The 20213-nt window shown below is 34.2% G+C and overlaps 4 protein-coding genes across 4 annotated transcripts; 3 read left to right on the top strand and 1 right to left on the bottom strand.

Annotated features, from left to right (window-relative positions):
* Window positions 1–2738: 2738 nt before the first annotated feature.
* On the top strand, window positions 2739–7530 carry LOC107644026 (protein WHAT'S THIS FACTOR 9, mitochondrial). The gene is made up of 3 exons (XM_088488691.1): window positions 2739–3221; window positions 4207–4934; window positions 5880–7530. The coding sequence occupies exon 3, from the start codon at window positions 6038–6040 to the stop codon at window positions 7301–7303; it is 1266 nt and encodes a 421-aa protein (XP_088344817.1). The 5' UTR covers window positions 2739–3221; window positions 4207–4934; window positions 5880–6037; the 3' UTR covers window positions 7304–7530.
* A 1330-nt stretch (window positions 7531–8860) lies between these two features.
* Window positions 8861–13642, top strand: LOC107644025 (serine/threonine-protein kinase 54). The gene is made up of 6 exons (XM_016347794.3): window positions 8861–9556; window positions 11035–11156; window positions 11883–12079; window positions 12173–12347; window positions 12670–12804; window positions 13134–13642. The coding sequence occupies exons 1-6, from the start codon at window positions 9253–9255 to the stop codon at window positions 13338–13340; spliced, it is 1140 nt and encodes a 379-aa protein (XP_016203280.1). The 5' UTR covers window positions 8861–9252; the 3' UTR covers window positions 13341–13642.
* Window positions 13643–15568: 1926 nt separating this feature from the next.
* LOC148565862 (uncharacterized) lies at window positions 15569–16816 on the top strand. Its single transcript, XM_088486197.1, has one exon. It carries the CDS (start codon window positions 15590–15592, stop codon window positions 16760–16762), a length of 1173 nt encoding a protein of 390 aa, XP_088342323.1. The 5' UTR covers window positions 15569–15589; the 3' UTR covers window positions 16763–16816.
* Window positions 16817–17649: 833 nt separating this feature from the next.
* Window positions 17650–18429, bottom strand: LOC107641034 (uncharacterized). The gene has a single exon (XM_016344542.3). It carries the CDS (start codon window positions 18427–18429, stop codon window positions 17650–17652), a length of 780 nt encoding a protein of 259 aa, XP_016200028.1.
* Between the last annotated feature and the right edge of the window lie 1784 nt (window positions 18430–20213).

The following is a 20213-nucleotide window of genomic DNA, read 5'->3' as shown; positions in this document are numbered from 1 at the left end:
TACCAGTTTCATAACTACGATTTCTCCTCACCAAGTGATACAAATGAGTAGCTGACACTAACTTGTGGTTTATTCTTTACTTCTTTAACCTTTAAGTAGGCTTTTTTAAATGCATTATTGTGTTATAATTTTTTGGTATTATTGCAATTAAGACAATATTTCGATATATATTCTAATTCCATTTAATTGGCCAAGCAAAACCGATGGTCATAACAAGATAAATATGGGAGTGACACCAACAGTAGCAATGATATTTGTATAAAATTTAATTTTGTTAAATAAATAAAGTGATTACTTTAACCCAGATATCTTTATATAAAAAATAATATTATGAATTGTTAAATAATTTAATATATTTTATTAAATTATATAATAATTCATAATATTATCTAAATAAATATGTTGAACTATTTAATAGTTCATAATATTATTTTTATGTAAAAATATTATCATAAAAATAACCACACTTAAATAATATTATTTCCAATCACGTATTATATTATACTTACTATAAAATGAAGTGGGGTATTTATATTTTAGTAATTACTTGTAAAATTTATTGTAAATAGTGTAAAATTTAAAAGTATTAATTTTTTAACTAACTAGTTATCTATGAAAATAACTTCTCATTGTTCGTATCTTCATATTCAATTCTCCAACCTTCGTAGGGTATTTTATATTTTAATAAATAAAATAAAGGTAATATTTACCGAAATAAATATTTTTATGGAAATTTATCGATTTAAATTTTTTTATTATACCTCGTTTATATTGTAAATAAGATGATTTTTTACGTATCTCGTTTACAGTATGAAAAAAAATCAAATTGATATGTATATATCTTGTTTACACTATAAACGAAATATATATCTATATCTCGTTTACACTATACATGTATTTACAGTGTAAACGAGATACATGTATTTTTTTTAAAAAAAATTGAAAATAATAAAAAATATTAATAATATCAATAATCTAAACTTTTGGCATGCAATTAGTATATAAAAAGATTGGTAGAAGAGATTAAAATAGATATGTTTCATCAATTTTAATTCATTTTAAATGATAAGGATTAACACCAGTTTAATTGGAAATCATTAAACTCCTTACTATTAATATGGTTACCTCTTTTTTAACTATCAACTGTTTAAAAATTTAAAATATAATTTAAATACACTTAATTTATTTAATGACCTAGTTAATGCATGTTACTATTTATTGGTATATAATATGAAATATTTTAAATTAATTATATAATTATTTTTACTTTTAAATTGTGGATGTTTTAAAATATGTTATAAAATATTTGAATGAATTTATTTTTAATGTATTGATAATATAAAAATAATTATACGATTATCTAAAGATTAGAAGCAATAAGTAATTATTTAATGCTTAATATGATATTGGTCATTATGATAACTACGTGAGAATTGAAACGGCTCACGTAGTTATCATCATGACCAATATTATTGTTTCTTGTTAGATAATTTCTCTTTTTGAATACTAATCAATCAAACATATTTATTTTCATCTCTTCTACCAACTTTTTTATGTACTAATTGCATGCCAAAAGTTTAGATTATTGATATTATTAATATTTTTATTATTTTTAAATTTTTCTTTTTTAAAAAATTACTCTGTAAACGAGATACATGAAAAATCATCTCGTTTACACAGTAAACAAAATATGGCAAAAGAATTTAAATTGATAAATTTCCATAAAAATATTTATTTCGATAATTATATTTATTTTATTTATTAAAATAAAAATTCCACCTTCGTGGGCATGTCCAGATTCTTTATTATGGAATTGAAATCCAATATTCAATTAGATTTATTACGCATTTTTTCCGTTCTTTTAGAATTAATGTGTACTTTTTTGGGGGTTGTTTTGTTTTTTTTAGTTAATTTGTGTCTTTTATGACATGTTTGTGTCCTTTATGGGATGTTTTTTTACCTTATTAGATTAACACTAATTGCACCTTTTGTATAATGTTTTGTACTCTTTTACCCTAATTTGTGTCCTTTCTGAAATGATTTTGTAGGTGATTGCAAGCTATATTCACTCTACAAACACGAAGAACAAGAAAAAGAAAAGGTAAAAAACAAGAAAAAAAGATTTAAAGTTTTATAAATATTAATTTTCTATAAATTTATATTTTTTTTCTCTGTGAGATTTAAGATTTTGATATTGGTTATATTTTAATTTTATTGGAGAATTTTAGCTTCTTATGTTGCTGATCTTGACGTCTTCTTATTTTAATAAATACATCTTATCTTTAATTAAAAATTATTATTTTTATGTTTATTGTGTTAAATAAAAAAAAACAATTTTCATGGATGTTGGTCTGCTAGTTATATTAAAGAGAAAATTAAAAAATAAAAAAAATTATTTATATAACAATTTTTAACATTTTACAAATATTTTACCCAAACAAAGTCCTTGCTCTCTCCACGTCCGCATAGTAATATGGTCAAAGAGAGCGTTAAACTAACGTATGAGTCTGATACCAAACCAAAATGAATTTGATTATGTGAAGTGTTGGAAGTTGGAACCATTGTTCTAAAAATCGGACCGAATTGACCGATTTAACCGATTTAATTGTGAATCGAAAGTAAACGGTTCGGTTTATTCCTAAACCGTTTTTCTACGTCGAAGCGACCGGTTTTTGGCCGGTTGAATCGGATAGAAAACCGACCGGTTTAAAAGAAACGGCGTCGTTTTTGCCAAATTTGCTTACTTTCACTCTTGGTTCTGAAGCTCCTTCGTTTCTTTCTCCCTTTCTCCCTCCCTTTCTTTCATTCACAGAAACTCAGCCAAAAAACCCTAGCACTGTAAGCCTACACCACCGCCGCCGCAAGGAGTGGCATACTGCCGCCGTCCGTCCGTATCTAGCTTCCCTCGTGCTCCAAGTCTTCAACCCCCGTTCGCTGTCACCGATCGCAGCTGCTTCCTCGAGCTCGGCGTCCGTCGTCTTTGTCTGCTCAGCCGCGCTTCCGCCGCCGTTGGTTGCCGTTAACGTTCGCGTCTTCGTTCAGCCGTCGTCTTCGTTCGCGTTCTTCGCCGTTCAAGTTTGCTCGGGGTTCACCGTTCGCGTTCACTCGCCGTTCACCGTTTGGGTTCGCGTTCGTCTGGAAGCCACGTTGCCCTGCTTCAAACTCTGCGACCAACCCGCGCGCTCCACCTAGCCGTCGAACTGCTCTCTTTTGTCGCCGCCGTGAGTTCCCTAAACCCACCACCAGACAATACACTCACACAACACCAATACTCTGCTTCAAACTCTGCAACTTATTTCTATTACAATAAGTAACTATTTGATTTGGCAGTGGTTTGGATTTTTTTCATAGACTGAATTAAAGTATACAATAGTTATGTTCTCTTCTCTATCACATTGATACTAAGCTTTGAATTCTCTTATTTAGTTTCAAGTTTACCGCACTCAACATGTTTGATGAAATGCTTTAACCATATTTCGGGTTGGTTTTTATCATTTCTAGCTTTTAGAAACTTAGTAAGTTGATTGCATGTGAAATTAGAATAATTGGATCTTAGTAATTAGGAAATTTTAGCTGCACAAATAGCATCTTTGTAGAAAATATATTAGCATCATGATTCCACTTGCATTAATGTTCTTCAGGTAAATTTTAACTGTTAGTGTGAACTTGTTAATTTGCTAATTGTTCTTGTGTTGTTGTTCTGTTGTTCTTCTGTTATTTTTATTTTATTTTTTTTTGTTGTTGTGATTTTTTGTTCTTGAACTTGTTAAGTTGATAATTTGCTAAATTGTTGGGCTGCTGTTGTTTTAATTTGCTAAATTGTTAGGTTTCTGTGATTTAATTTGTTGGATTTTCTATTTAGGTCTTGTTCTTGTTTATTTGCTAAATTGTTGTTGTGTATTTACACGTTGTCTTTGCTTGTAAATTTTATTGTATCAAATGATTGAATGAGAGTAAATTGTGGAATCTGAGGCTGGTTTGGTGTCCATTTTCATTTTAGTGTTGATTAAGTTTTCTTTTAACTTTGGACAATTTCATTTTGCGATCACCCGATTTACATAACAGAGCATTTTAATCTTGGCAGAACTTTGTCACATAAATTGATTGCTATCCAATTTAGCTTGTCGGATAAGTTTGGATTAGTTTGTGTTAATTTTAATATGTTTGGCATCAAATTTTGAGTTATATACCTTACTTTATATGCAGAGCAAGATGATTGATAACTGTAATATTGAAGCAGCAGAGATGTCTGCTACTGCTAGTTTAAAAAGACTTTAGTATTAATTTTACTTTTAAAAAAATATGATTTGAAAATTGAATTTCTAAAAACTGATTTTAAAATTGGATTTTTGGTTAAAAAATCTGGTTTTGAGATTAAAAAATCTGGTTTGAAAATTGGATTTCTAAAAACTGGTTTTAAAACTAGATTTTTGGTTAAAAAAATATGGTTTTGAGGTTAAAAATCTGATTTTAAAATTGAATTTACAAAAAAACCCGGATTCAAAACCGGTTTGTATATAAAACCGAATTTAAATATTAAAACCAGTTTTTATTTTTCCAAACCGGTTTCCTTTTTTAATCTGATTCCAATTTGGTTTTATAAAACACAAAACTGGTTCTAAAGTGAATGCAGTTTGGATTTTTAAAAATTCAAACCATGCCCACTCCATATAACATAAAGGAGTATTTTTGGTCACGGAATGGGCCGGACGAACCCGACCCATAACAGAAACAGAGATCCGGATCAACCCAACAAACTCTAACACTAAGCACAGTAACTGAAAACCCCTCCAAAGAAACCACCGAATTGAGAAAACTCTCTGTTCTTGACGTCGTTGCTGTAGTCGACGCCGTCACTGTCGCCGTTGTGGCAGCAGGTGGCTGCGATGTCCCTCTTCTCAAATCGTCACTGCTACGCTATGTGTCATCCCTCCGTAAGTCTCTCTCTGTCTCAGTTTTATTTTCAACTACTGCTAATGCGCTTGAAGTATTATATTTGTTCAATGAAATGGAATTCCCAAGAGAAGAACTTATTTGTAAAAAGAATCATGTTGCACTCTTTGTGAGAATTTCTTTTGGCTTTCAGCTTGTTGCATATTTAATTGTGATTCACTGAATTAAGATAAATAGGATAGCTAGATATGATGCACTATGATATATAAGTGGTGACTATTTTTGCTTTGTTACTCATAAGAATAAGGTACTCTGAAATTCATGTATAAGGGATGATAGATATAGGGTTAGGTTGCATTGATCCGTCTTACTTTTACGAGTGGATCCTTAACTCTAGAGGATTGGCTTTATCTAGTTGTACCATCAATTCTTTTTTTCTTTTTTTTTTGTCTAGTTATGATATAAATGAATATGATAAAGGAGTGTTAAATCATATGTATATCTAGTTGACTTTTGTACTTTGGTTTGTTGTATGTTCTATATACTATAATATAATGCTCTTAAGTCTTACCTGTGATGTATTTTGTAATATGATGGCCAAATATTTTTAGTTAAGGCAAATAGTGCATGATCTTCTTCTGGTATTTTCTAAATTTATATGATTTCCTGATATTTGATGACTTATACGTAAATCTCTTTGTTTGGGTGATTGTATGAAACAATAGAGGTACAAATGTTGTTGGTGTTTTTGAATGTTGCAGGAATGTGCTTTATTGTCTTCTTTGTTATTGTAACCAATGTTGACAAGTTAGAAATATTATCAACCATCAATGGATAATAGGTCTTGGCATCATGTTAGTTTTGGTGAATGGCTAATTTAGATGCTTTTTTTGCTTAAGCTTTAGATTCACGATTTCATTAATTTTTTGAATACTTATTCTTTACATTTCTGGCTGAATCATTTTCCTTGCTTTTATGATAAACAGGTTAAACACACTCTTTCTCTCTGTCGTTGTAGTTGGTTGGCTCAATACCAAGCTTCCTTAGAAAGATATTATCAATCAAAAGTTTGAAACCAAGAGTTCCCTTTTTCTCCTGGTTCATTTACTGGCAAGTACTCCTGCTGCTAATAAGCTTTCAATCAATGTTCTTTGTCTTTAACAAACCTGCAGTCAAAACAATCAAAAAGTTGCTTGGGCGCTTTGGAGAATCAATTATCTCCTTTGATGGCAAGGTTTCTGTTAATAGTTTTTTACATATCCAGAGGTATAGTTATGTCAATGTGTACATGAAATGGAAGAATGATTCATACTATGACTCGATTGAGGACATTCACCAGTCCATTCTGCTCAAGCCAATAATTGCCCTAAAAAACTGCATTGCTCGGAATCCCAATGAGTGCATCCCTATCTCCGATGTGTCGAAGAGGGGATTACAATTGGATGTGCCCATGAAGGTTGCCAGATTTATGAGACAGTATCCATCCATCTTTGAGGAGTTTACAGGTCCTCAATACAATCTTCCTTGGTTCAGGTTGACACCAGAAGCAGCCGAGATTGACAAGGATGAGAAGAGAGTATACAAAGATTGCAGGGAGGATTTGCAATCCAGGTTGAAGAAGATGATATTGATGACCAGAGAGAACGTTCTTCCTTTAAAGATAATTCAAGGGATGCAGTGGTATTTGGGCTTGCCTGATGACTTTTTGCAGTATCCAGAACGAAATCTTGATGACTCTTTCAAGTTTGTGGAGATGGAAGGTGGATTGAAGGCATTGGCTGTTGAAAGAAGAGAAAAGATTTTCTCTGTAATGGAAGAGAATGCGATGAAAAAAGGTTTGATCTTTGGGGGAACAATGGAGGCCATTGAATTTCCCTTATTCCCATCAAAAGGTTTGAGGTTGAGGACAAAGATTCAGAATTGGCTAGATGAGTTTCAAAAGCTTCCTTATATTTCACCTTATGATGATTTCTCAAACTTGGATCCAAACAGTGACATAGCTGAGAAACGACTTATTGGGGTTCTTCATGAATTGCTTTCGCTTTTTGTTGAACATTCTGCAGAGAGGAAGAAGCTCTTTTGCCTCAAAAAGTATTTTGGGTTGCCACAGAAAATGCACAGAGCATTTGAGCGGCATCCTCATATGTTTTATCTATCTTTTAGGAACAACACTTGTTCAGTTATTCTTAAGGAAGCCTATAGTTTCGATAGATCAGCTTTTCAGAAGCATCCTTTGTTGGGTGTTAGGAAGAAGTATATCAAGTTGATGAAGAAATCACAAGTGATTTTAAAGAACAGGAGGGTGAATAATCGATTTTCTAAGAGTAGTTCAAAACAGGATTTAGATTCAGATAATGTTGATAAAGAGGAGCATGAGATTGCAGCATGCTCTGCGGAACAGGTTGTATGAAAATTTAAAAATTTATTATGGGAAAAAGAAAAACAGATCAAACGCCACACTGTTCTTCACTGAATGAGAATGAAATGGCCTATTAGCTATTTCAATATGGATTGGTGGCAGATTTAGTTGTATTATTATTGTCCTAAGATATTTTCAGTTCCGTATCTATTTATTAGAAAAAATATTATCACTCATGTGATTAGTGTTAAGTGACAATCTGATTAACTATATTTGATTCTTTAGCATTGTACTTTGGGATCTCAAATGTTTTACACAGCATCTCAGTTATTGGTGAGCAAAACCCAATTTGCAGTCCAAGTTACTTTGTCATCACCTTATAATATTAATGAAGAAAATAAACCTTGAATATTAGTAGGTTTTTTTTTAATTAAAATGAAAATTTCAACAGCAAATGAAATATAAAATATTCACGAGTCTGGGTTAGGTTTTTGGCCCGGGTCCGGAACGGCCGGTTTGACGTTCTCCTCCGGTTTTTAGAGAAACGGTTTTGGGGGCAAATAGGACTGTGTTTGCTTCCGGTTCAAGGTTAAACCGGTTGAACCAGTTGATTCGGTCCGATTTTCAGAACATTGGTTGGAATACTCTCAGGGGCAGTTTGTCCAAGTCACTAATCATATACTCATATGATTACAGTTTATGTATTTATTTATTTGTTTGTTTGTTTTTGAGCCTTTAACTGTTTGCATGATCACCCATTGATGAAGCCAAAGCTTCTTTGAAAGAGATGGTATTGTGCAAAAAAGGTACAATGACCGTGAATCCCATAAATGTCACTTTTAATTAAAAAATGGAAACTAAAAAGAAAATAGGAATAGAACCACAAAACAATACCCTAAAAAGGGAAGAGCCACATACACAGAAAAGAGAGATGTTTGGTTTCAATAAATTAAAAACAAGAGATAGCAAGTGGAGGCGAGATAGGTGGAAAAAACCCAGCATATTTTTAAAGTAAATTTAATTTTTTTAAAGAATTTTTTCAGTAGATGATAGTAAATTTTAGTTGAATCTTGGATATGCATATAAATTTTAGAATAATATCTCAAATTAATTTTTAAAAGAACTTTATTCAAATACTTTAATTTTTTGTAAATTTTAAGGACTAAATTAATTTATAAATTTTATTATATTAAAAAATTAGTATTTACATTAGATTTTTCTATCTAGTAAATTTAACCGAAATAAAAAATGCTAAATAAATACGAAAAATAAATCACTATTATATATATTATTTATATATTTTTATTGTATATTTTATATTAACATATATTTTATATAAATAATTAATTTAATAAATAATTTTTATATACTACTAACACTTTATAATAAATTTTAAAATTAAAAAAACAAAAAATATTAAAATTTATTATTTTTAATTAATAATTTAATTATTTTAATTTAATAATCTAACAGCATATTTTACATCATATTTTTAAACAATTCACATTAAATATTAATAATTAATTAATCACTAGAAATAATAAATTCTCACTGTGCTATAATATTTTTGTAAATTCTTATATATATGTAAAAGAAGAGAGAAAGAGAGAGCAAAGTGGGTCAGAAAACACACGTCGTGTTCAGGCAAAATCCATGTGCCCACATGGATGATTGAGAGAGAGAGAGAGAGACTGTGGTACATGTCTTTGTACACAACACACAGCCCCCATTATTTATATTTATGACCTCAACATCAGCACAACAACAAAGAAGCCAAAGAAAGAGAAGCAGCAGTGGCAGCAAGCACCATTACAACACAACATTCACAAACACACATATATAGACCCAACAAGGAAACACTGCTCAAAAACTGAACTTGATGCCAAAGTTTGTAACTTTTCATTTTTCCTAAGCAACTTTACCATTAAAAACGGTAACGGGTGTGTTGTGATTCTTGCTTTTGTGAGCACTAGTGAAGAGAAGAACTGATAGAGAGAGAGATGAAGAAGAATGAGAGTGGTGGTTATGTAAGAGCGGATCAGATAGATCTGAAGAGCTTGGATGAGCAACTACAAAGGCACCTGAGCAGAGCATGGACGATGGAAAAGAACAAAGAAAAGCAGCAGCAAGAAGATGATGCTGCCATGGCTGCTGCTGCTGCTGCTGCTGAAGGAGCAAGGTCATCATCAAGAACAAGGCAAGAATGGGAGATTGACCCTTCCAAGCTCCTAATCAAGTCTGTCATTGCTCGTGGAACTTTTGGCACTGTTCATCGTGGTGTTTATGATGGCCAAGATGTTGCAGGTAAAAAAAAAAGAAAGCAGTGTCTTTCTTAGGCCGTGTTTGGCAAGTGTCTCAAGAGTCATGACAGTAAATGCAAAAACAATGGTATAATATAGGCAGAAAAAGTTTGTGTTTTTGTTTATGTCTTCATTGTCTGCAGTTTTTATATGAACAGAAAATCAGGCTAATTTTGTTAAGAGAGAGATTTTGCTAATTTTTTTAATATCGGTATCCTCATTAAAAAACAGTTTCGTGTTTCTCATTATTGCTGTGTTTCTGTTCTAAGACAACTGCACAGGAGAATCTGAAGTTGTAATGTTTGTTCTCATAGTTAACTGTTTCAAGGTAGAATCATGCACAGCTTAGTTCATTACCCTTTTCTGCGTGTTTGTTTTTTTTTTTGGGAGTGGCAATTTCGGTATTTGACTTGGAGAAACCTGATGTTTTTTTCAGCTGACAATGTTGCATGTGTTGTTCTAATGTCATCAACCTTCCCTCTCCCTTTTAATGAAAATGTTTTAGTAGGTTGATGAGTTGCTAAGCTCTTCTTTCATGTAAAATGCCAAGATTCCTTACACATGTTTTAAAAACAAAAAGAAAAAAAAAGGGGGAAATGTACTAATACCTTTCATCAAATTTATGCAGTTTCTAGCTCTAAATTTTATATGAAGTTTTGTTGAACATGATGTTTCAGTTCAAAGTGTGACACCTATGTTACTTAGCCAACAGATCCATTGATTTTAAGCTTTTCTGGTTCCTCAAACTTTTTTCTTTATACTTATTATTTCATCAGTTTGTAACTTAATAAAAGTGTTGGACATGAGTCCATATTTCGTTTCTTTTTTTATTTCCCTGAGTTCGTTTTTTAACGAGCAATGGAACTTTGTAGATCTAGATTTACTGAATCCGTGATTCACAAGATTGTGTATCTTTTACTTCTTTTTTTATTATTATTTTTGTTATCTAGAATTCACAAGATCCAGTTGACTTGGTAGTTATGTGCATGAACTTTAATATTCTTCTTATCTTTTTTTAAAACTTTCATGTGTTCTTTCTTGTTTGTTTCTGATATGCACCTAATTTTACTACTTTGAGTCAATGTAAGGCTGAGAACAAAAGTAATAATAATAATAACAATAATAATAATAATAATAATAACTGAAACTTGTGGATGGTAATGGCCGGTTATTATGCTGCCACATAATAAATTTCTCTGATTAGAATAATAAGAATAATACATTTTTTTCTCCTTGGAGTTAGCTACAAGTACTCTTCAAGTTAAAGTCATCATTAATGTTAGTGCCCTTGTTTTAGTTTTTCAAATGTTATATTTTAATATGGTGAATATTTTATCCTTAATGATTCATGTGTGCTGAACTCAACCCTGTAACTTTCATCTGAATTTGAATAAAGAAAAATTCAAAGTAAGTAGTGAAGACAGTTCTCCAACTGATGTAATAACGAGCAATTTATCCATAATTTTCATTTTGTTTTGTCAGTTAAGCTTCTTGATTGGGGGGAAGAGGGCCATCGTTCCGAAGCGGAAATAGCTTCTTTGAGGGCAGCTTTTACACAAGAAGTTGCTGTTTGGCATAAGCTTGACCATCCTAATGTGACCAAGGTAATGTTTAGGTCCTCAATCCTCGTTATGTTCTTTTATGTAAACCGATTCCCGGTTGCTTCCCATTATAGGTTTCTAAAACCATGCCATTTTCTACTATGAATCAAATGAGATAAGAGAGATCAAACAAAGAAACATAACTAAATGGGAAAGATAGTTGATGCATAATGGCATAAGAATTGGATGTTCTAGGAGACGAATATCATCTTAAACTCGGACTATTTGCTCTCGCCATGAATGTATGTGATATCAAAACGATTTTGGATCACATTTTTGCTTAATGAGTTTCATTAATGCTTTTTTTTTTTTCTGTTGCTTTTTCTATTATTTTGGGGGTTGGGAGCGGGATTGGCCAGTAGTTGGGTGGGCGAGGACAACATTATGATCCAAACTGTGGAAAAATACACAGGGCTAAAGAGTGATCCAATCTATGGTACATTAAGTTTTTGCCATAGTTAGAGATACAGAATAAAATTTTCTGTACTTGTATATTCTTCTTCATGGACATTGTTGTTAGTGTAATTACTCATGCATTTTTGATCCCTTAATTGCTTACATCATTTGATTACATCCTACTTAGCATTGTATTGTATTATGGAAGTTAATTGTGTAAAGTGCTTAAGGCCGGAGGAAATTGCTGTCATTGGTTTTTCCTTCTAGAATAGATTTCAAATAAAAAGCATGGGATTTCTCTTACTTATTCCTCATGTCACATCCATTTTGCAGTTCATTGGGGCGACAATGGGAACATCAGATCTACAGATACAAACAGAGAATGGTCACATAGGCATGCCGAGCAACCTCTGTTGTGTTGTGGTTGAGTATTGTCCCGGAGGTGCGCTGAAGTCTTATCTCATTAAAAATCGGCGAAGGAAGTTGGCTTTTAAAGTGGTTGTCCAACTGGCACTTGACCTTGCAAGAGGGTTTAATCCCTATGCCTAATCTTTGTTATAATATTAGACTGTTTTATAAACTTTCTTTCTGAGCTGGCAACTTTTTTTCATTTTACTTTTTAGGTTGAGTTATCTCCACATGAAGAAGATTGTTCACCGAGATGTTAAAACGGAAAATATGCTTCTGGACAAGACGCGAACCTTGAAGATAGCTGATTTTGGTGTAGCTCGCATCGAGGCTTCCAATCCTCATGACATGACTGGTGAAACCGGAACTCTTGGTTATATGGCTCCTGAGGTATATACTTAAAAACGTTTCCCACGTGTGTTAAAGGTGCATTTGAAGTATCTGATAGTTGAAAATTGTTAGATGATTTGATATGTTACTAAATTGTCATTTAACATTTCTCAACTATGAACTTCACATTAAAACAACTATATGTGATTCTAACTTTGAAGCTACCAAGAATTATATCATTAAAAAATGTGTATATTCAACTTGGAGTTTAGATACATGATCCTCAGCAAATATATCCTGCTATATTTCTAGAATCAATTAACATGTATCATAATTGGTTCATGTTGAGCTTAAACATATCTGAAGAAACTCTATTGTGCAGGTTCTAAATGGTAATCCATACAATAGAAAGTGCGACGTGTACAGTTTCGGTATATGCTTATGGGAGATCTACTGCTGTGACATGCCATATCCTGACCTTAGTTTCTCGGAAGTAACATCGGCCGTCGTACGACAGGTATATCGAGCATACTAAGTGTGGGCTTTTTTACCAATGTGCCACTTTTTTCCGAAACTTATTACTAAAATGTCATTCTCTTGAAACTAATTACTCAGATGTTACTCTTTCTATATTTACTATAAACAACCATGAAATGAAATATCAAATCAGTTGTCACTGGTAAAAGGGTAATAATTAGTTACAAAAAAGTCACATTTTGATAACAAATTTCGAAAAATGTGACACATGGGTAAAAATTCAACTAAGTGTCTCTACTGCACAAATTTGGTGTTTCCCCTTTTGTTCCCAATTGACCATGCGTAGTGGTGGACTCTATAAAACTGCAGAACCTGAGGCCGGAGATTCCGCGTTGTTGTCCAAGCTCTCTGGCAAATGTGATGAAGAGGTGCTGGGATGCCAATCCCGATAAGCGGCCGGAGATGGACGAAGTGGTGTCGATGCTGGAAGCTATTGACACCTCGAAAGGCGGAGGTATGATCCCTCTTGATCAACCTCAGGGTTGTTTATGTTTCCGGAGGTATCGAGGACCTTGAACAAGATTTTTCATACTATCAAGGAATCTAATCGATTGCAAGAAAGGGAAGCTATACAAAATCAGTTTGTAATTTGATTTTCATTCAAAGGATAGGAGAAGAAGAAGAAGAAGAGAGTGAAGAAGAGTGTGAAAGGCATAGGTAAATGAAGAAGAGCTCTAATATATACTTTTTGTAAAGCTAATTTGTGCTCTCCTCATTGCATCCATTTTTATGATATATTTTCTATGTAAGTTCCTCTCATACACTCTTGGAAGTAGTAGCACTCCAACACCAATATCAAGGATGGTTGGTTCAGTTCATGATTTTTCTTTTGCTTGCAAAGTGATTTTCGTTTAGTTTTCTTATGTTTTTCTCATGAACAAATGAGTGTGACATGTGATAATGGTAATTAAATTAGTATTAAATAATAGAAAATAGAACAGTTTATACATAGCCAAATGCTTAAAGGGAATATATACAATTACTTTTATAAACTTATTGTTAGCAAGATAAGGACGTGAGCTTTTAAGAAAATATTTTTTTAAAGTTATTTCTTTTAAAAGAATTTATAAAAAAATAAAAGTAATTTATATTTAGATATTTTATGTCAAAAATATTTTTATTTATCAATTATGTTTAGTTATAATTATATAAAAATATTTATTTATTTATTTATTACATAATTTTTTTTTTTAAAAAAAATTAACAAAAATAAATTATAATTTCTCAAAAAAAGATATTTTTTATTTTTTTAATGTTTTATTTTTATTATTAAAAATTTATCAAATACGTTAAAAAAATATTTTTTTATTAAATTTTTTTATTTTATTAAGTTAATGACACCCAAATAAATATAATAAATATGATAATACAAAGAGAAATTCTTTAGTATGGATCACATGAAACATCCATACATATGAATTTGTCGTGGCAGTTAGTATGTTGCGACGTGTAACTTTCTTCTTCTGTAGTACATGGAGAATTGCACACCTAAAAGAGTGGCAGTGCTGGTGGTGATTGTAGCAAATGGTTAGCAGACGCATAACTTTCTTCTTTTGTGGTACATGAAGAATTGCACACCTAAAAGAGTGGCAGTGCTGGTGGTGGTTGTAGCAAATGGTTAGCAGAGTGTGTCAACTGTATATATTAGACAGATCAATGTGTGTGTGATTGTGGTTTTTTGAAAAGTAGGCTTGGGTTTCTTTAGGGTTTTTTGGTTTTTTGGTTTTTTAAGATAATATGGAGTAAATACCCATAGTAGTCCTGAGATGCACGTAATTACTCATAGTAATCTCTAAGATTCTGATTTTCCTATTGTAGTCCTCCAGATAGAGTTCCGAGCACTCAAACTAGTCCCTGACTATATTTCAGGTGATGACTCATCACTGGAGCGCTGAGGTGGCATCGGATTGCCACGTGGGACGTGTCCAAAACGAGGTCGTTTTGGGTTTGGCGCCCTTGAAAGCCAAAAACGATGCCGTATAGTTGTTACTTATTATGAAAAACAGTTTTCTCTCCCAACACAAACACTTCGTCTCTTCTTCTTCCACCCTCTGACTTCTTCTTCATCTCCCCATCAATGGCGTAGCCGTAGGGTTGTATTTGCTGGGTTTACGAAAATTTGAGAGAAGAAGTCATCTGGTCAGAAGTTGTTATCGATCTTCCCTTCCCTTCCTTCACCACAAACACGAGGTTCTGACGTTGTGATCAGACTCAAGGTAACCTTCTTTTTTTTTTTTACTTTGCATTTTGAATACATTGTTGGTTGATGATAGCATTGGTCAGTGTAGTTGAGGTTTTGGAGTTTTGGTGTCATTGTAGTGTCTAGGGTTTGAATCTTGGTTGGGGTTTGTGGGGTTGCTGTAATACCCGAATGAAACAGGGAAGAAACAGGGAGATGTATGGAGGTTTGGAAAAATATGTTTTCTTGTGGTGATTATTTTTCCTTTTTAATGCATGAGTAGGCTTTCAAATTCTCCCTATATATTGTAAAAATTTTAAATTTCTTGCAGATGGAGGAGAAGTTGGACATCATGTTTCATCATTGGGGTGACTTCAAAAAAAATGCAGAAGGGATTATAACATATTCTCCGGACAACAAGGCCTGTTTAGGTGATCTAGACACTGATACTCTAGATGTCTTCTACATACGGAACTAACATAAGGAGCTTGGGTACAATGACATAAAACAGTGCTGGTGACATGTTCCTGGAAAAGGTTTGGAGAATGGGTTGAGAAATGTAAACAGTGACAAAGAGATAAGAGAGATGGTGAATTGTGCTAGGACAAATGAGGGATTGATTGATATATATTTCGAGCATACAGTGTCAGTGCCGGAGGTGTTAGAGGGAGATAACACAGTTGTGTACTTGGATGATCATGGTGGAAAGGGATGTAATGCAGGTACAGATACTGATGTGAGTCCCCCACTTACACAGACTCATGCACTCATAGTTGCTCCTCCTATCCCTAAGGTTGCACCCAATACTTCTTGCAAATCCAGTCCCAAAAAAAACAAAACATCTCCACGGCAATCACAACCATCACACTCCAAAACTGCTAATCCTTCCAAGACAACCAAACCTCTCAAGAAGACCAACTCCCCAAAAGCCACCAAGCCCACCAAGCCCACCAAGCTCACCAAGCCCACCAAAATCAGCCAGCCCACGAAACCCAATCAGAACACCAAATCAGATAAGAGCAACAAGCAGAAACTGTCCAAGAGACCAAGTATTTCCAGGAGACCCTGTACACGGTCTGCTGCTAGAGGATTTACTAGCAAAGTGTTTAACAATGAAGTTCCCTTTGATGTATCTTCTGACTCCTCTGACAGTGAAGAGGATAGCATGTTTAAGTCAGGTCCGGATGAGGGTAGTTCCTCTGATTCTGAGGCTACAGGGAATGATCCTAAAACTGGGAGTAGGATTAGGAGAAACATGACACATGCAGCGGTGGGTAAGAGAAATATTAGTCCACTAGGTAAAGGGAAGGAGAAGATATTACATGAAGACGATGATTTGGTGGAGGAGGTGAGCGACGCTGAGGTTGACCTTGGGTTTGTGGGTTGTGTTCATGAAGGGGTAGAAGATGGACTAGACCCAGGTGTTGATTCAGATGGCACCAAGTCTTGGCACTCGGAGGAGATGAAGACGCCTCCAAACTCAGAAGATGAGCTGGAGGAAGGAAATGAATCTAAAGAGGCAAGTTTGCTGTTTAGGGAGGGTGCAAGATTTGGAGAGCTGCACCTTGAGGTAGGCATGAAGTTTGAAACTAAATGGGAATTTAGAGAAGCTGTGAGAGAATATACAATCCAAGAGGGTAAAAGCATAAAGATAGTGAAAAATGATAACATAAGGTGCCAGCTAGATGGGGAACGAACAGAGCTTCCACCTGCAGTGCTACCTCCACCCATCATCGACATGAGTAGCAGCCCCGGATGAGAGTGCATGAATAGGAAGAAGTGTATGGAAGAAGAAGAAGAAGAGGTGAACAAGACGAAGAGGAGAGGTGTATGAGAATTTGGGGATTTAGGGTTACATATACTAGGAGGGACCAATCTGGGTAAAAATTGGAACTTAGCCAGCTCAGCTAGCCGTTGGCAGCCCTCCAGCGTGGCAATCCTAGGCCACGTCAGCGCTCCGGTGATGAGTCATCACTTGAAATATGGCCAGGGACTAGTTTGAGTGCTCGGAGCTCTATCTGGAGGATTACAATAGAAAAATCGAGATCTTAGGGATTACTATGAGTAATTGCGTGAATCTCAGGGACTACTATAGGTATTTACTCGAAAAAGGAATTGGAGTTGAAGGAAAAAAAATAAACGTTATGAGAATCTTTATTTTTTATTCTAAATAAATGTATATTATAATTAATCATATAAAGTTGAATGGTTTTTTATTCTGATCTTTGAGTGTGAGTGATATTTTTCAGGGTGTTAAAGAACATTTAATGATATAATTAAGTTTTAAGAAATCTTTCATGACTTAATTGTAAGGTGTGTAAGTGTTGATGCATTTTATTTTATTTTATTTTTTTTGTCTGCTTTAGACCGATATGATTTTTTTTTACTTTTTTTTAGTTTATATAAAATGTTTTAAACTTTATAATTGTTTTGTGTAAGTATTATAATGTTTTAAACTTTATAATTATTTTTTTAATTTTTGGTTAACGAGTACATATTAATTAATGTTTATCATTGTTAGTGGGTCGGTGAATAAAATGGAAGAGTAAGGAAAAAAATAGTAACAAAATTGGAGTTAAACCCCAAAGTGATCTCTGAGATTCACAAAATGCACCGATTTAGTCCCTGACTTCCCAATTGCACTAATTACATTCTCCAGATTGTAAAAAATGCATCAATGTGGTCCCTCTCAAATTTTTCATTCATATTGCTTGCCGGCAGGAGTGACGTGGCGAATGATTGCCACGCTGGAGGATGAGAAACGTCGTCGTATTGGCAATCATTCTTCTCCCGCTCTTTCTCGTGCTTCTCCCTCTTCAACCTCTCTTCCCTCAACTCCTTCAAAGTCTTCCTCCCATTCTTCTTCTTGTTCTCATTCTTCACTTCCCCATCACTATCATCCCCACCGCCTTTCTCATCGGTGCCATTACGAATCTCAAGATGCCAAGGCATCTTCACACCCTTCCCTGCTACCCCATACCCTAACCTATACTTCTCATCCTCGGGACCCACCACCACCCCCGAGGACTTCCCTTCTTCTTTCTTCATCCTCTTCTCCTTCTTCCACCCTTCCCTTTCCCCTAACAACTCCTTCCTCTTCTCGGTTTCTCGTATAGGATCGAAAATCTTAATCCCCTTGAACAAGTTAATGTGTCTGTTGTCACCTGAATTCTTCAATTCTGGTTGTTCTTCTTCTTCCTTCCCCTTCTCTTCCTCTGCCTTGGCCTTAATGAGAGGATCCAAACCCCTGGCGGTGTGGAGGCGCTCGAGGCGGAGCTCGGCGCCGCCCTTTCTGACCTCGTCGCACTTGATCTGCTCGTCTCTGGCAGCTTGCTCCTCGTCGCGGCGGACCTTTTCCCTGTTCTCGTAGTTGTAGATGTTCCACCGCTTCTGCGGGAGAATGTTGAGGCCGCCATGGCCTCCCATTTTCGGTAGCTTAACGATTTAGTTTGCTGAGGTTGGAGATTATTGGCTATGAAATTCATAATATCGATGAACTATGAGCTTGATGATAGGCCTCTTTCGATTTTCCCAGCGAGAGATACGATATTGATAACAAATTTGCAATACTTTGTTGTGAATTTAGTTTGGAACACGTTGTGTGTCCGCGGGTGTAATTGGAAATTCTGAAAATCCTAAGACAATACTGTAAGGGGCTAAATAGTGATAGTACAAAGTAACCTATGCCAAATCAATATGATCCTTCTTCTTTGTCTTCAATTTGTGTCGCCTCTCCATGTGGCTTCCTGCAACCAAGGAGATGGAAGGTGAAAAAAATTCAATGCCGGAAGAACAAGAACAAAAAAAATTAAGAAATTAATTAAGCAAATTAACAAACGAATACAACGCAGCAAGAACACAGCAAAGAGAGGACTCACCTACTAGAATTTCGGCGAGAACGGCGAGAAGCAAAGCAACACAGAAAGACCGCGAGAAGCACCGTAATAGGCAAGAACTACGAGCATCACGGCGAGGAGGGTAAGAAGTTGCTCGGCCAACATGGACAGAAGGGGATGACAACTTTAGAGTTGGGGATGATGGCTTGGGTCTCCAGCGTGGCAATCATTCGCCACGTCACTCCCGCCGGCAAGAAATATAAACAGAAAATTCAAGAGGGACCACGTTGATGCAGTTTTTGGAATTTGGAGGACGTAATTAGTGCAATTGAGAAGTCAGGGATTAAATCGGTGCATTTTGTGAATTTCAGGGACCAATTTGGAGTTTAACTCAACAAAATTGGCCTTTTAACTTTCGTTGATATCTTCTGTTTATTGGTCTTTATTATGACTACTTATGGTTGGTTTCTTTATTCGTTCAATCACTATTTATTAGACAGTACAAAAAAATTTTACTGTCTAGAAAACACAACTCAAAATCCATAGGTATAGATGTTTCATGTGATCTATATTAGAGACTTTTCCTAACACAAAAGAAGGGCAATGCAAAGTATTTTGGAATATGTAAAGTCCGAGAAAAGGCTCTATTCAAAGGATGTAATGTACTCGACCTAATATGATAATTATAGTTTGAATTTGTGGTCTTAAGGTTATACAGAAATAACTATTGTTTAAAGATTTTTTAGTATTCATATTTTTCTATGCATTACATTCATAATTACATATTTATTACGTCCAATATTATTAAATTATTCTGACAATAATTAAGAATTACAAAATAAGATAATTTAATTACTACAAAAAATTATCAGAATAGCGACCGATTTTAGAGACTGAAAAATTTGGTCGCTAATAGCGATTCATTTAGCGACCAATATAAGATTTCTAGGACCAAAAAAATGTTGGTCACTAAATCGGTCACTAAGTTTCATTCAGCGGTCGATTTTAGCGACTAACGAAAATGGTCACTAATAGCAATCGATTTGGCGATCGATAATATTTTTCTTTGATCAAAATGGAGTTGGTCGCTATTTTTAATTTAGCGACCGATTTAACAACCAACAAAGAAATAGACTAAAATTAGTTGGTCACTAATTCGAACGCTAAGCTAAGTTGGTGATCGATTTTAGTGACCAATTATAAAATACTATTTTAAAGATGTTGATCGCTAAATTGGTCGCTATTTCTAAATTTAGCGACTAATTTGATGACAGAAATACGAAAATAGTGTTATAAGCTAATCACTTGCTAAATCCATCTCTAGTTTAAATAAAAGGGAAGGTACTCGGTTAATCTAACCCTATCCTAGTCGGG

Source organism: Arachis ipaensis, chromosome B5, assembly GCF_059453495.1.
Source record: "Arachis ipaensis isolate K30076 ecotype BB chromosome B5, ASM5945349v1, whole genome shotgun sequence".
Classification (NCBI taxonomy): domain Eukaryota; kingdom Viridiplantae; phylum Streptophyta; class Magnoliopsida; order Fabales; family Fabaceae; genus Arachis; species Arachis ipaensis.
This window is presented reverse-complemented; position numbering and strand designations above follow the sequence as displayed.

What these genes read in the sequence shown, in the direction of transcription:
- LOC107644026 (XM_088488691.1), top strand. Translation starts at nt 6,038, where the DNA reads ATGTTCTTTGTCTTTAACAAACCTGCAGTCAAAACAATCAAAAAGTTG.
- LOC107644025 (XM_016347794.3), top strand. Translation starts at nt 9,253, where the DNA reads ATGAAGAAGAATGAGAGTGGTGGTTATGTAAGAGCGGATCAGATAGAT. An exon ending in GCACTTGACCTTGCAAGAGG is followed by an intron (nt 12,080 to 12,172) that starts GTTTAATCCCTA and finishes TTTACTTTTTAG; the next exon opens with GTTGAGTTATCTCCACATGA. An exon ending in CATCGGCCGTCGTACGACAG is followed by an intron (nt 12,805 to 13,133) that starts GTATATCGAGCA and finishes ATAAAACTGCAG; the next exon opens with AACCTGAGGCCGGAGATTCC.
- LOC148565862 (XM_088486197.1), top strand. Translation starts at nt 15,590, where the DNA reads ATGGTGAATTGTGCTAGGACAAATGAGGGATTGATTGATATATATTTC.
- LOC107641034 (XM_016344542.3), bottom strand. Translation starts at nt 18,429, where the DNA reads ATGGGAGGCCATGGCGGCCTCAACATTCTCCCGCAGAAGCGGTGGAAC.